Here is an 11,522-nt window from a genome sequence, read left to right on the forward strand (position 1 = left end):
ACCATGGAAGCACTAGAATGCGCTGGCAAATCGCCTGACCAAGAGTCTCGACGCGACCAACGCACTGCGCAATCACTGACTCACGTACAACGTGTTTACTACTATATCGGCCTACGGGTCTTATCGTACTATCCATGACGTAGTGCGTTTCTATTGCCCTCCTGTAGCCTGCTCCGTTGGCCCTTACACAGTAGTCTCCCACTGTGAATGAGTGCCTTTGGCCCTCATTCTACCAGCACCTTACCGTACACGGCTAGTACGGCGGTGCGGCCAGGATCATCTGACCATTGCGACTATTCTGCCCTCCTCTTGGCTATCTGAGCTAAGGACGGCTGGCCACGTTGTTGGTCACATGAAACATCGATGACAAACAGCACCGAATATCACGAGTAATTTGGAATGACATACAGGCTACATATCACATGATGCTTGGGTGACACTCAGGTTCACGAATTTATTTTTTTATTTTTTAAAGTTTTACCGGTCCAACAAAGAATAATGAAAAAAGTGAATTTTTTATTCTCTCTGTGCCTGCTGTCCTTTCTATACTTTCACAAAGTCTAGTTTTTGTACGCACATACAGGTCTATTTTATATTGCCGATTACACAATGTTGCTTTACAAGGTAATTATTTATACTAGTTGCTTTCTACTGTTCGGATCTAACTGTGCCAGGATATCATTAGCGGCGACGAGGTATGCCACGCCTATGCGAGCTCAGGCATTATTTGCCATGCCCTCCGGATTATGTTACTAACAAACCAAGATGATCTCGGACGCTTATGACCTCAAGCTTGTCGATGGAGTTGTATACGAGGTCGACTGCCAGATGGTGCAGGTTAAGCAGGGTGCCGACATCGATATCGGTGCGAATCCTTCCGCAGAAGAGGGTGACGAAGGACTCGAGGACGGCGTCGAGACTGTGAATAACATTGCGTATTCGTTCAGACTCCAGAACACTAGTTTCGACAAGAAGAGTTTTTTGACTTATATCAAGGTGCGTGTTTTTGCTGCTGATTTGCATGCGGTCCTCCACACCGATTCGCCCAGCATGGCTAGACGTTCCATATTGACATATCCAGGGCTATATGAAAGCTGTCAAGGCTAAGCTTGCCGAGACTTCTCCTGACGAAGTTGCCACATTCGAGAAGGGTGCGCAGACCTATATCAAGAAAGTTGTCGCCAACTTCAAGGATTTCGAATTTTACACTGGCGAGTCCATGGACCCCGAAGGAATGTGAGTATAATCAATCACTCAAATAACTCAGCTTACTAAACAATTTAGGATCGTTCTTCTCAATTACCGTGAAGATGGTGTTACTCCTTATGTTGTTTTCTGGAAACACGGTCTCAAGGAGGAGAAGTTCTAAATTACGCGTCCCCAATCTGCCATGTTTAAAATATATTTCTATTCGCGATAACTACTCCAGACGAAAAACCTCCTTCCTTTTACCAGATCTTTAGTAAATCATTTTTTAATTGCTTTAAATCTTCCACGAACATAATTGACAACCCAAGTCTTTGAATAATCTGACCACACAGCCGGTTTGAGCAGAGACACTCCTTCAGCTATAGCGGCCTTGATTTCTGCTTCGTCAAGATCTTTCCAGAACGTGAACCCAAAAGTTTCAATCCAGCCATCAATTCCGTTTTCGCCTGTCAAGGTCGTTGGTCGGAACTGCTGTTCTATTACAACGACTTCAAAACCTGCCTTTTCCAGCCACTCCTTGACTTCATCTAATGGTGCAAAATACCACGGAGAGCGGGTAGCTTGAATTTCCTCGTACGTCAAGTTGACACCACGTTTCAGCCAGACATTATGAACCGCAGCTGAAAGTGCAACCATGATCTCCGCAACGTTACCGAAAGAACCAAATTCGACAACAAATTCGCCGCCAGTAGGCAAAACATCGTAGACGTCTTTAAACGCCTGCTGGCGAGCGGCCGCAGTCTGAAGACTGCCAAATATCCAGTGATATGCAGCATTAGAGAAAACTTTGTTATATTTTCCCGGTTCAATCAACTCTCGGAGCTGTGTACCGGCATCGACGACCTGCGCAGTCATATTTGCGATCTTGCCCTCGCGAATTCGTGTTCTAGTATATTCAACCATATTTGCAGACGAGTCTGTTGCGTGGACATGAGCACACCGGCTCGCCAGTGCAACCGATAACAGGCCGTCGCCGGCGCCCAGATCAAGAATCTGGTCTTGACTTTGTACGTCTAGAAGCGAAACAACCCGTTCTGTCAACGCTGGGACAAACGACGCGTGCGTAGTGTAATTCGTAGGTGACCAGGGATCACTCATATTGCAATGACTGGATTCTAGTATTCAATATGGTTTTATATCTGCTATACAAATCTAATTATATTATACATATACCCTTGCTCCATCACTTCTGAGCGATGAAGGACTATTTAAATTATGAATTCTGATCCTATTCACCAAAACTGGCCGATACCGGGCCAACTTGGGTGGTTGAAGTCTCCGCATTCGAGCCGACCTGCCGATATCGGCACGGATTATAGTAAATCCAACTTGCGCAACCAAGCAGATTATACGCTTAGATCAATAATAATAATAATGAAATATACGAAAAATCTGAGTTTCCACTAATATTAACCACCAAAAATAATTTGAATTATTCTACATTTTCCGAGAAGGTTGCCGGAAACCGGGACTTCCGTCCGGTCCCTTGGGTTGACGAAGGACTCCTGTATTAATTTGATTTTGTCGAGATCTGTGTTGCTGATGAGCTTGCTGCTTTCGTGGATTATCGGTAGCATCTGCCCTTTCTAATGTGTCCATACTTGTATTTGATTTCGCGCTTTTGGTTATGGAAGCTGGAGTTGAAGATTGTGTAGGCAGAGTAGATGGACCAAACACTCGATCTCGAGCAGCCTGATACTTTGCTTCCTTATCCCTTTTCACTTTCTGGAGTCGGACATCTTCCGACTCAATGGTCGTCTTCTGACTCAAGTGCTCACTGCCTACAGGCTTAATATCATCACTTCGAGGTGCGCGTTTCAAGATTTTAAGCTGCGGTTTGAAATGCGTGCCTTGCGAACTGGTCTGGACCTCATATGTCCTATTCCCAATTAGTTTCCAAACTCTCTCGATCGTCTTGAATAAATCACATACGGCGTAGTCGGTCCCGATTGGGAGTCTGTTGAATGATAACTGACTAGCCTTTCACTCGACGATCCTTGGAATAATGATTCTACTTTGCTCTTCGAGTCAACAATCAATACACTGGGATTCGAACTCGTCGGCTCGTCACATTAGCTCAATTTCACAAATATTCATATATTGCTTACTGTATTCGGTGCCGAAGACCAATCATCGTTCCAAGGATCAAAATCGGGCATTTGTTCAATCAAATAAAGTCCACCAGATTGGATATAATTTTAATTTCAACTTAGCTCTTATTTCTTCTCGAGCCTCGATGAGAATTGTTGCTAGCATTTGAAATGTTCGATGGATCAATAGCAATTCTGGAGCACGCCGTCCAGCTGGGAGAACGGAATCAACCACGGGGACAAGAATCCGACTCTGCGTGCTAGGACATTCGCTCCAGGCTGGGAAGTACGCGCAACGAATGCCGGTCCCAGAGCAAATGGCCACCCAGTTTAACTAGTCTTTGGATCTCTGACCATCGTCGGAATTCTCACACCCACAATACCGCCAAATTCATACAGGTCTAACACGTCTGATATCAGGTAAAGGATCTGAATTTTCCAACGCAGATATCTCTGATTACAAAACGAGAAAGAACTAGATGGATGAATCCAAACTGCAAATCCAAACTGTTGTGCAACCCGGCTCGATTCATCCCGTCACAGAGTATATCTATCCATGTTCGGGCTGTAAAGCGAGAGTTACGCGCCTGAGTCGTGAAGAGCTGCTTGCCGCGTTCACTTCTGTGACTGATGGCCAGTTCATGCGATCGTGTGGCCGCTGCCGAGAAAAAGGGATTCGCAACCGGAAACGACGACGTACAGAATTGAGCCAGAAGCAGCGCAATGAGGCCGTTGATGCTGCTGCTGCGGCCGTGTTAGCTGCTCAGCATGGGTTAGTTGCGGATCATACGGAGCATGGTAGTGGGGGACAAGTCGGGCTTGATATTGATCCTGGCCACGGTATTCACGGTAATGCTGGAGGAGAGGAAGAAGAAGAAGAGGAGGAAGACGAAGACGGCAGAAATATCCATACGGTGTCTGTAGACTTTCAACTGCAGTGCGCAACTTACGAAGACTACATCAGTGCGATGACCAGTTTTATGGAACAGCTCGATGGGCATCCAGACGAGTTCGATCCAACCTCGCCCACACTACGGTTCCGGTTAACACTGTTAGCTCAAGTGGTGCTACCTCGAACTGCGTCCTGTCCGGCGCGAACCGTGGACGCAATCACAAGAGACACGCCAGAAAGTCAGAAACTCGCCGCACTCATGCTCCGTGACGCGCTGTTTGACTCCATGGGCTACTTTTTCCAGCTGCGCAAGGGAGGTCGCCCGCATCCCGATGGAGGAAAATACAACTTTTCCTGTTCTCGCGCCGAAGAACGTAAAGGCGCGTATGACCGGACTCGCCGGATGAAAGATGGTGGTGGAGTGCGCCAGCGACGGACTAAAGCTCGCGATTTCTTTAGATGCGAAGGTCGAGTTATGATGAGTTTTTCTCGCACAAATGGCTGGATCACGATCGCTTATGCGCACAAGCGGCATTCGGAAACACCAAAGATACATTCGAAACGGGACAAGTCTCGGGATTTTGTTCAGGGACAAGTACAGGTACAAGGACAAGGACAGGGACAAGTACAGACAGCATCAACAGCGGAGGTCGGAAACGAGGTGACGGACAATATTGTGAACCAGCTGAGCGCGGCTACAGCTCAACTTCGGAGTGCGCTAGAGTCGTCAGATCACTGGGCTAATACTGGGATCACGGTTGGTGTTGATGGAGCGAATGTAATGGCCCAGCTGCCGGGATCAAGACTACAAGGATCTACAGGTCCAATGGATAGCGCAGGATTAATGAGCGCTAGTATGAATGGTGATCTGCAGCAATACACAGGATCGGCATCCGCGTCTGATTCGGGTCGATATTCTGCTTCGTCAGCTTCTTCGAATCATTTGCACAGACAACCAATCGCGCAACACAATCGAGAAACACATACCGCCAGTCCTCACGATAGTCTCGAGGCGAGCCTGGCAGGACATGAGATGCACAATGGATCTGAACCAGGGTCGCAGTTCTCGCCAAATACGACGCTGGGTCGGCGCCAGGACGCTGACAGTAGGATGATGGACGAACCTATTGATCCTGCGTTGATTGGAGCTGAGACATTGGCACATGTAGCGCGACAGGACGACAAGGCACAGGCTGGGAGAAGATTGGGACGTAGATAGTTAATTTAGTATGATATCTTATAGATTATGTGTAAGCCGTGGAGGTGGGTAATCAGAGACCTCCGGAGGCGGCTGCCGGAGGAGCATCGGGAGTGATTAGATTGGAGATACTACTAGGACTGTATAGTGTCCTTTGGGCATGCATAGATGGATGTGATATGCTACAACGGTGCCATGAACATGCAACATGAAGACGTACAAAGAAGTATTACTAGGCATCGCATGATAGGAGACGATAAGAGACAGATGGAAGCACAATGAATGGAATCAGATAGCTTGAAACGGACTTGATATGAATGGCCAGATTTTCTGCTCCTACTAGCCTCTGTCAGAGCACCAACCGGAGCAACAGGAGCATGAGCCTTAAGTTTATCCAGTGACAGAGTCAGAGCGACGCTCAACACTGAGCACACAAGCAGCTTAATCAACATCACACGAGCCTGCACTGTCGGTCCTCAGCTCGGCCCTGTTTGCTTTGTTTGGCAGTGCGATCCAGCCCTAGTCTCAACCACGACAGATATCGATCAGCGTTAGTGGATCAGACTCGTACTGCGGTAGAGGCGATTAACACCTGAGTGCCTAGTAGCCAATTTTACGGATTAGTAGGATGTTTTGAAGTTTAGTTATGCAAATTACAGTATTAAGAACTCTAGAAATTAGAAATAAAAACAAAATTTATAATATTTGCGCTCATTTGCTGCGTCTGGCCTTGTCCTAGCTGGTCTGATCCTCTCTGTAGTCTGACCGTCGGACGCTCTATCTGGTTGTCTAGCCACCTGATCGGCTCATCGCCCCAATCTGCTCGGATTTCCTCACCCAAACCATCCAAATCGCGGAAACACACCTCTGCTGCTGCCGCAATCACTGTTATCTCGCGTGGCTCGCGTGCATGTGCGCTTCTATTTTGGTGCCAAATCGACCCGACGGATCTGTTTTATCCATCACCGGATTGGCCTGTCGCTGTGAGTCCCAGGCAGCAGTGCGCACAGTGCAGGCAAGTCGTCGCATGTCGCCGCCGCCGCCGACGCCGTTTCTGGGCTCGCTCGTCTCTGCCTTCCCTGTCTTGCAGGTGTCCACGCAGGCAGTGTGTCTCTTCTATCTGCGCTAGGGTCGGTCGGTCGACTTGAGATAGCAGAGCCGACCTGGTTGAGCTTCCTACTCTCTCTCGTCCTGTTTTTATATTTTCGATTCCCGCCTGGTTGTTGTCTTTGGTTTCGTTCGGTTGTCGTCTTGGGTTGGGTTGGTTTTCGGTCTTCGTTGTTGTTTTATTCTTATTGTCCTTCCAGCGACCGACTCTATTTTTATTACTTCTATCCCACCTTCCGTCTTGTCGCCACGTCCGCAGGCGCAAACCCTCCGTTATCGACTATCACGCAGTCCTCTTTCATCGCTCGTCCAGTCTCAATCGCCCACGATGTCTCCTCCGTCGGCTGCTACAGCGACCGCCTCGCCGTCCTTTCAGACACGACCGGACGTCTCGCACAATCCGTCTTTTCTGCGATTTCCTGCGCCGTCGATGCCTTATCATGCGGCCTCACCCGTTCCGCAGCTTCACCACTACCAGCCATCCATGACCTCGTCGGCATCGCCCAGTAATCATCCTTCGGGAATTTCGGTCGCAGTTGCTGCTCGCTCGGGAACGAGTCCGTCAAATTCAGTCAACTCAAGGTCTCCCGTGTCGACCCAGATGCTGAATTACAGAGCCAATACAATGTCGTCTGGGAACAGCTCAGTAGCGGTCACCGCCGTGACGATGACGACCTCGACAGCAGCAGCGGCCGCTGCTGCTGCTGCCGCTTCAAACAGCATCATCAACAGTAATAATTCAAACAACAATGCAAACGCAAACAGCTCATCTACTGGTCCTCTTGCAAACGCACGAATGATCTCACCGTCAACTTCCGCTTCTTCCACAGCTTCCTCCTCGGCTTCGTCCGTCATGAACGGTGGGTCGCCTATTCAAGTCATGTCTTCTTCTCCCACCTCGCAGCGATCTTACATTACCCCTCCTCCCCCTCCTCCTCCTCAGCTTCGCCAGCTCAAGAAACCGGTCTATCTGCCTGCTGTATTGAGGTACGGCACCTCTCTAAAAGTTAACGATGTCGACTGGTCGCAGCAGTTGTTCTGGGGCAAGCTTAAGCCGGTCACGGGTCCACCTTCGCGAGTCCACTGGGTGTCTGATGAATCATCGCTCGGATGTCGCAACTGCTCGAAGCAGTTCACTTTCTGGGACCGAAGGCACCACTGTCGGCGATGTGGCCAAATTTTCTGTTCCGATCACTCTTCGCACATTCTCAGGCTAGATCAGAACAACAACTTCCATCCTGGAGGCACGCTCTCGCGTACATGCGACGACTGCGCTAACGAATTCAACCAATCGGTAAAGGAGGCCTTACAGTCTGCGAAGGGCGCAGAAAGTAACAATAACATCAATTACATCAACCGAATGGTGCGCGACAATATTGGCGGATCGGCGTCGGAGGTGCAGCAGTCGTCGCATTCATCTCCTGCTGCATTATTACGTCGAAGGGCGCCGGGATCTAATTTTTATATCGACATATCTGACGATGAGCGCAGCTTGACAAGTGGGACATCGACGACGACGCAGTCAGCGTTGTCTACTCCGCAAGGCACCTCCTCTAGTACGCGGACTGGACAGTCCTATTTTGCGAGCATCGAAGCTGCGGTTCCGCAGACTATTAATGCGTCCGGCACTGACAGTATTATCCCGACTTCTGCTATTTTGAATGGTGATGGCTCGTACAATGGCGCGGCGTTTCTTGCTCGTACCCAAGCAGAAGCCGAGTCTCGACAGATTGCACAGAGATTACAGCGTCAATTGGGTGTTACGGGTGCGCTCGAGATCCCAGCTCAGGAAGGATCTCAACTAGGCATGACGCCGACAGACAAGTCTGGTAGTTATGTTCCGACAGATTGGAACTGGAGTACTTTTTAATTTGCACCTTGCACTACTGGTTATACAATACTGTTTTTGGCATTTTACATAAGTTTTAATATTAGATTACATGGGCATGATACTGGAGTCTGTTGCTATATTCGGCCGACTGGATCGGATTTGTATCATTTGGCGTTTGCTATATTATAATTATAATTACAAATTTTTTTATATTACTTTTATTGTTACTACTATTACTGTCATTATTAATGTAATTTGATTTATTACATAATCAGTGTTTAGCCGCTTCATCAAGTGGCGTTAATTAGTATTAACTCTATCCAGGCACAGCTGAGCATGGCTTAAGCGCGTTCTGGACGGTCTTAATTGGGGAGTATGAGAGTGAGCGTACGGAAGAATGAAAATGACAAAATGGATAGGAGAACGAGACAATCCTGCGATTGTGCTGTTTTTAAGGAAGAAGCTGGATCTACGAAATCTTTGACTTCTGGGAGGAGCAATACAGTGAATAATATTCAATATTTGAAATGTCGGAGAGCTCTAAAACATCCAAGTCGGCCGTAAGTGCTCGAGCAACCCTGATATATACTAGACAATTGAACGAAGCTAACATCGCAGCTGAATTCGAACCCGGAGTTCGAAATTTACTCTCAGCCCGAACTAGATCTCACCCAACATGATCCGCCAATGCTTGACGAACAGTCGTCAAATCTACATGGATCGAATGTGGCAGGTGCGCAGGGTACATACGCTGGCGAGCAAGACCGATTATATTCAAGTCCAGCAGGTGAAGCTGACCGTGTCGGTGCCGGTTTCAACAGCGGTTTCGGTGCAGGAGAAGGAGAAATTACAGAAAAGCAACCTGCTGGTAAACGTTCATATCTGAAATACATCCTGATAGCAGTAGCCATCATTGTCGTGCTGGCGGTTGCGCTAGGTGCGGGTTTAGGTGCTGGTTTGAAGAAAAATAAAAGTTCGAATGGTTCGGACGCGTCGAGCGCGACAATTTCTTCAGTGAGTTCTACTACCAGTCTTTCCACGACTTCAAGTTCTACTTCAACATCTACGTCCTTATCTGCATCTGCATCTGCCTCGTCTTCTGCATCCGCGTCCACCTCGCTGTCTATCCAAGGAAAACTTGCAACGGCAACGGAACACATCGACGCGATTGCCACACCACCTGCGGACGACGCATACATTGATTCTTACTTCTGCGTGCCAGCTAAAAATGTTTCTGTCGATCCCCGATTCGACAACGACGACTTCGGTTCGGATCCGTATTGGACAGCAACTGTTCCGACGGAGGACGAATCGACTGGGTTTGCATCGTATTATTGGACTGACGGCTCGTTCGCTGCAAAAATTCTCACTGGGTATAACGATGTTTCTGTCGGCGATACTATGCTCGCGCTTTACTCGCAAGCTGATCTGCGACCCTCGACGACTTATTCCTTACGCACCTCCTTCGTCGTTGTCTTAAAAACGAATTACTATGAGTCGCAAGATTACGACGCTGTAAAGATTCTTATTGGACCCGGAAACAACACTGCCGATCCTACATCGACAGTTTTGGATCTAGTTCTCACTCAGGCCGACATCGACAATTATGATCTAAACTACACAACTATTACATACGAAACAAACTTTACCACTCTAGAATCGCAGTCAGGGGGGTCGAGAGATTCTTATTCTCTTGTCGTTTTAGCGATACCGACAAGGCAGACCACAATGTTCCATACCTTCACCGTTTTCGACCCTTCTGATGACACCTGTTCAAGCCCGGATCCGTGGGTTGATTTGAATGCCTTGAATACCGCTGTCAGCACATCTTGATTTTTGTAATTCATGATTTTTGTCTAATTAATATGTATTCCCGGTAACGTCAATTTTATAGTTATATGCAAATATCTTTATGTACTCAATATGCCTGCTTTCCGTAACTCCATCAGAAAGTATAATTTGTTTAGAGCGGGAGAAATGGCGAGTCCTGACTTTTAGGCTGTTTCATGGAAGAAAGAACTTGAACTTAAGTAGACAGAACTGCAGCTAAATCTCCACATGATGAATTTATTTGACCTAAAATGCCGTAGATGTGCATAGGCAAGTTGACAGACAGGGAAACCAAGCTGGAATCCAACAGAGCTGTTAAGATCTATAAATTACGCGCGACTATTATGCTACCATGAATATTGTGATTATCGCAGATATATGGGAGGCAATTGTTGAGTAATGATTGTTAAGTGGACACTGATAAACAAATTTCAGCATAAATTTTGCTAGTCTCGAATTGATGAAAATATAGTTCGAATACAAGTTACAATGACAAATCTATTCACTTTTTCAACCAATCTCGGAAGAATAAGTACATATCAGATTGGTTTAGTCATCGTCACAACTAGCTGAGAGGAGGACAATGATATACTAACTGCTCAAAAATAGAATTTCTTTGGTATCAATGAGATATCACCCGCAACGATAAATATAGTATCTGCGACATCGTACTGCCTACAAATTAGAGTCTGGAGTCTCTCAATTCGAATAATCATTTGTAGATTTAGTAGACTTTTTTATCCTTAACCCTTCTGGTAAAAATATTTGCATCTATACTCGCTCTCTCTCTGAGATTTTCGATGAGAAAAGTGAAATAGTAGTCCGATATTTCGCATTGGGTATTGAATCTAAATTTATGACCATGAAAGATGATACAAATTCGATTCTTCATAAATATTTAGTGAGCAAATCTCCACAGCCTAACTGCTGGTGAAATAGGAACCGAAGATCTTCATAAAATTCCTGAAAATACAGGAAAACTAACTCCAGAGCCAAGTTGAAGAACGACAGATAGCAGTCAAAACGAACATTCTATATCCGCGCTACACCAGTAGCGAATTTAGAGGTTTTTGACCGCTTGAAATCCAGAAATCCAGAATTGGTATCACCTAATTCTAATAGCATAATGGTCGCATAGAAACAAGTAGATGAACCAAACTTCTTCTCCATATCCACTTATTCAGCTAGAGAGTGTGGAGTGCGAACGCAGAATAAGATAACTTTGTCTATATCAGAATCAGAATTAGAGCGTATCTGAACAACAGGAAACCATTTCAGTCCGAGAACATCGCAAAAAAACAGTTTTGAATAAATTATATGATTGCAGAAATAAACAGCCTATTAGCTGTTGTACATGGACTTGCC

The 11,522-nt window shown here is 46.6% G+C and overlaps 6 protein-coding genes across 6 annotated transcripts; 4 read left to right on the forward strand and 2 right to left on the reverse strand.

Moving 5' to 3' along the window:
- Window positions 1–765: 765 nt before the first annotated feature.
- On the forward strand, window positions 766–1,488 carry V1516DRAFT_680583 (translationally controlled tumor protein; the record flags this gene model as incomplete). The annotated part of the gene is made up of 3 exons (XM_066923116.1): window positions 766–996; window positions 1,082–1,236; window positions 1,285–1,488. The coding sequence occupies 3 exons, from the start codon at window positions 766–768 to the stop codon at window positions 1,367–1,369; spliced, it is 471 nt and encodes a 156-aa protein (XP_066775936.1). The 3' UTR covers window positions 1,370–1,488.
- Window positions 1,312–2,477, reverse strand: V1516DRAFT_543580 (S-adenosyl-L-methionine-dependent methyltransferase). Its single transcript, XM_066919181.1, has one exon. It carries the CDS (start codon window positions 2,305–2,307, stop codon window positions 1,468–1,470), a length of 840 nt encoding a protein of 279 aa, XP_066775937.1. The 5' UTR covers window positions 2,308–2,477; the 3' UTR covers window positions 1,312–1,467.
- V1516DRAFT_543654 (uncharacterized protein) lies at window positions 2,477–3,480 on the reverse strand. The gene is made up of 3 exons (XM_066919182.1): window positions 3,318–3,480; window positions 3,142–3,272; window positions 2,477–3,088 (listed from the first exon to the last, which is right to left on the reverse strand). Exons 1-3 carry the CDS (start codon window positions 3,366–3,368, stop codon window positions 2,647–2,649), a joined length of 624 nt encoding a protein of 207 aa, XP_066775938.1. The 5' UTR covers window positions 3,369–3,480; the 3' UTR covers window positions 2,477–2,646.
- A 198-nt stretch (window positions 3,481–3,678) lies between these two features.
- V1516DRAFT_642298 (uncharacterized protein) lies at window positions 3,679–4,771 on the forward strand (the record flags this gene model as incomplete). The annotated part of the gene is made up of 2 exons (XM_066920119.1): window positions 3,679–3,995; window positions 4,113–4,771. Coding segments are annotated over exons 1-2 (876 nt in total), but the record flags the coding sequence as incomplete, so codon positions are not given.
- A 2,521-nt stretch (window positions 4,772–7,292) lies between these two features.
- On the forward strand, window positions 7,293–8,366 carry V1516DRAFT_697145 (uncharacterized protein; the record flags this gene model as incomplete). The annotated part of the gene is made up of 1 exon (XM_066924073.1): window positions 7,293–8,366. The coding sequence occupies one exon, from the start codon at window positions 7,293–7,295 to the stop codon at window positions 8,364–8,366; it is 1,074 nt and encodes a 357-aa protein (XP_066775940.1).
- Window positions 8,367–8,854: 488 nt separating this feature from the next.
- V1516DRAFT_687435 (uncharacterized protein) lies at window positions 8,855–10,160 on the forward strand (the record flags this gene model as incomplete). The annotated part of the gene is made up of 2 exons (XM_066923726.1): window positions 8,855–8,887; window positions 8,946–10,160. The coding sequence occupies 2 exons, from the start codon at window positions 8,855–8,857 to the stop codon at window positions 10,158–10,160; spliced, it is 1,248 nt and encodes a 415-aa protein (XP_066775941.1).
- Between the last annotated feature and the right edge of the window lie 1,362 nt (window positions 10,161–11,522).

This window comes from Lipomyces oligophaga (genome assembly GCF_038497815.1).
Source record: "Lipomyces oligophaga strain CBS 7107 unplaced genomic scaffold V1516scaffold_7, whole genome shotgun sequence".
NCBI lineage: Eukaryota > Fungi > Ascomycota > Lipomycetes > Lipomycetales > Lipomycetaceae > Lipomyces > [Lipomyces] oligophaga.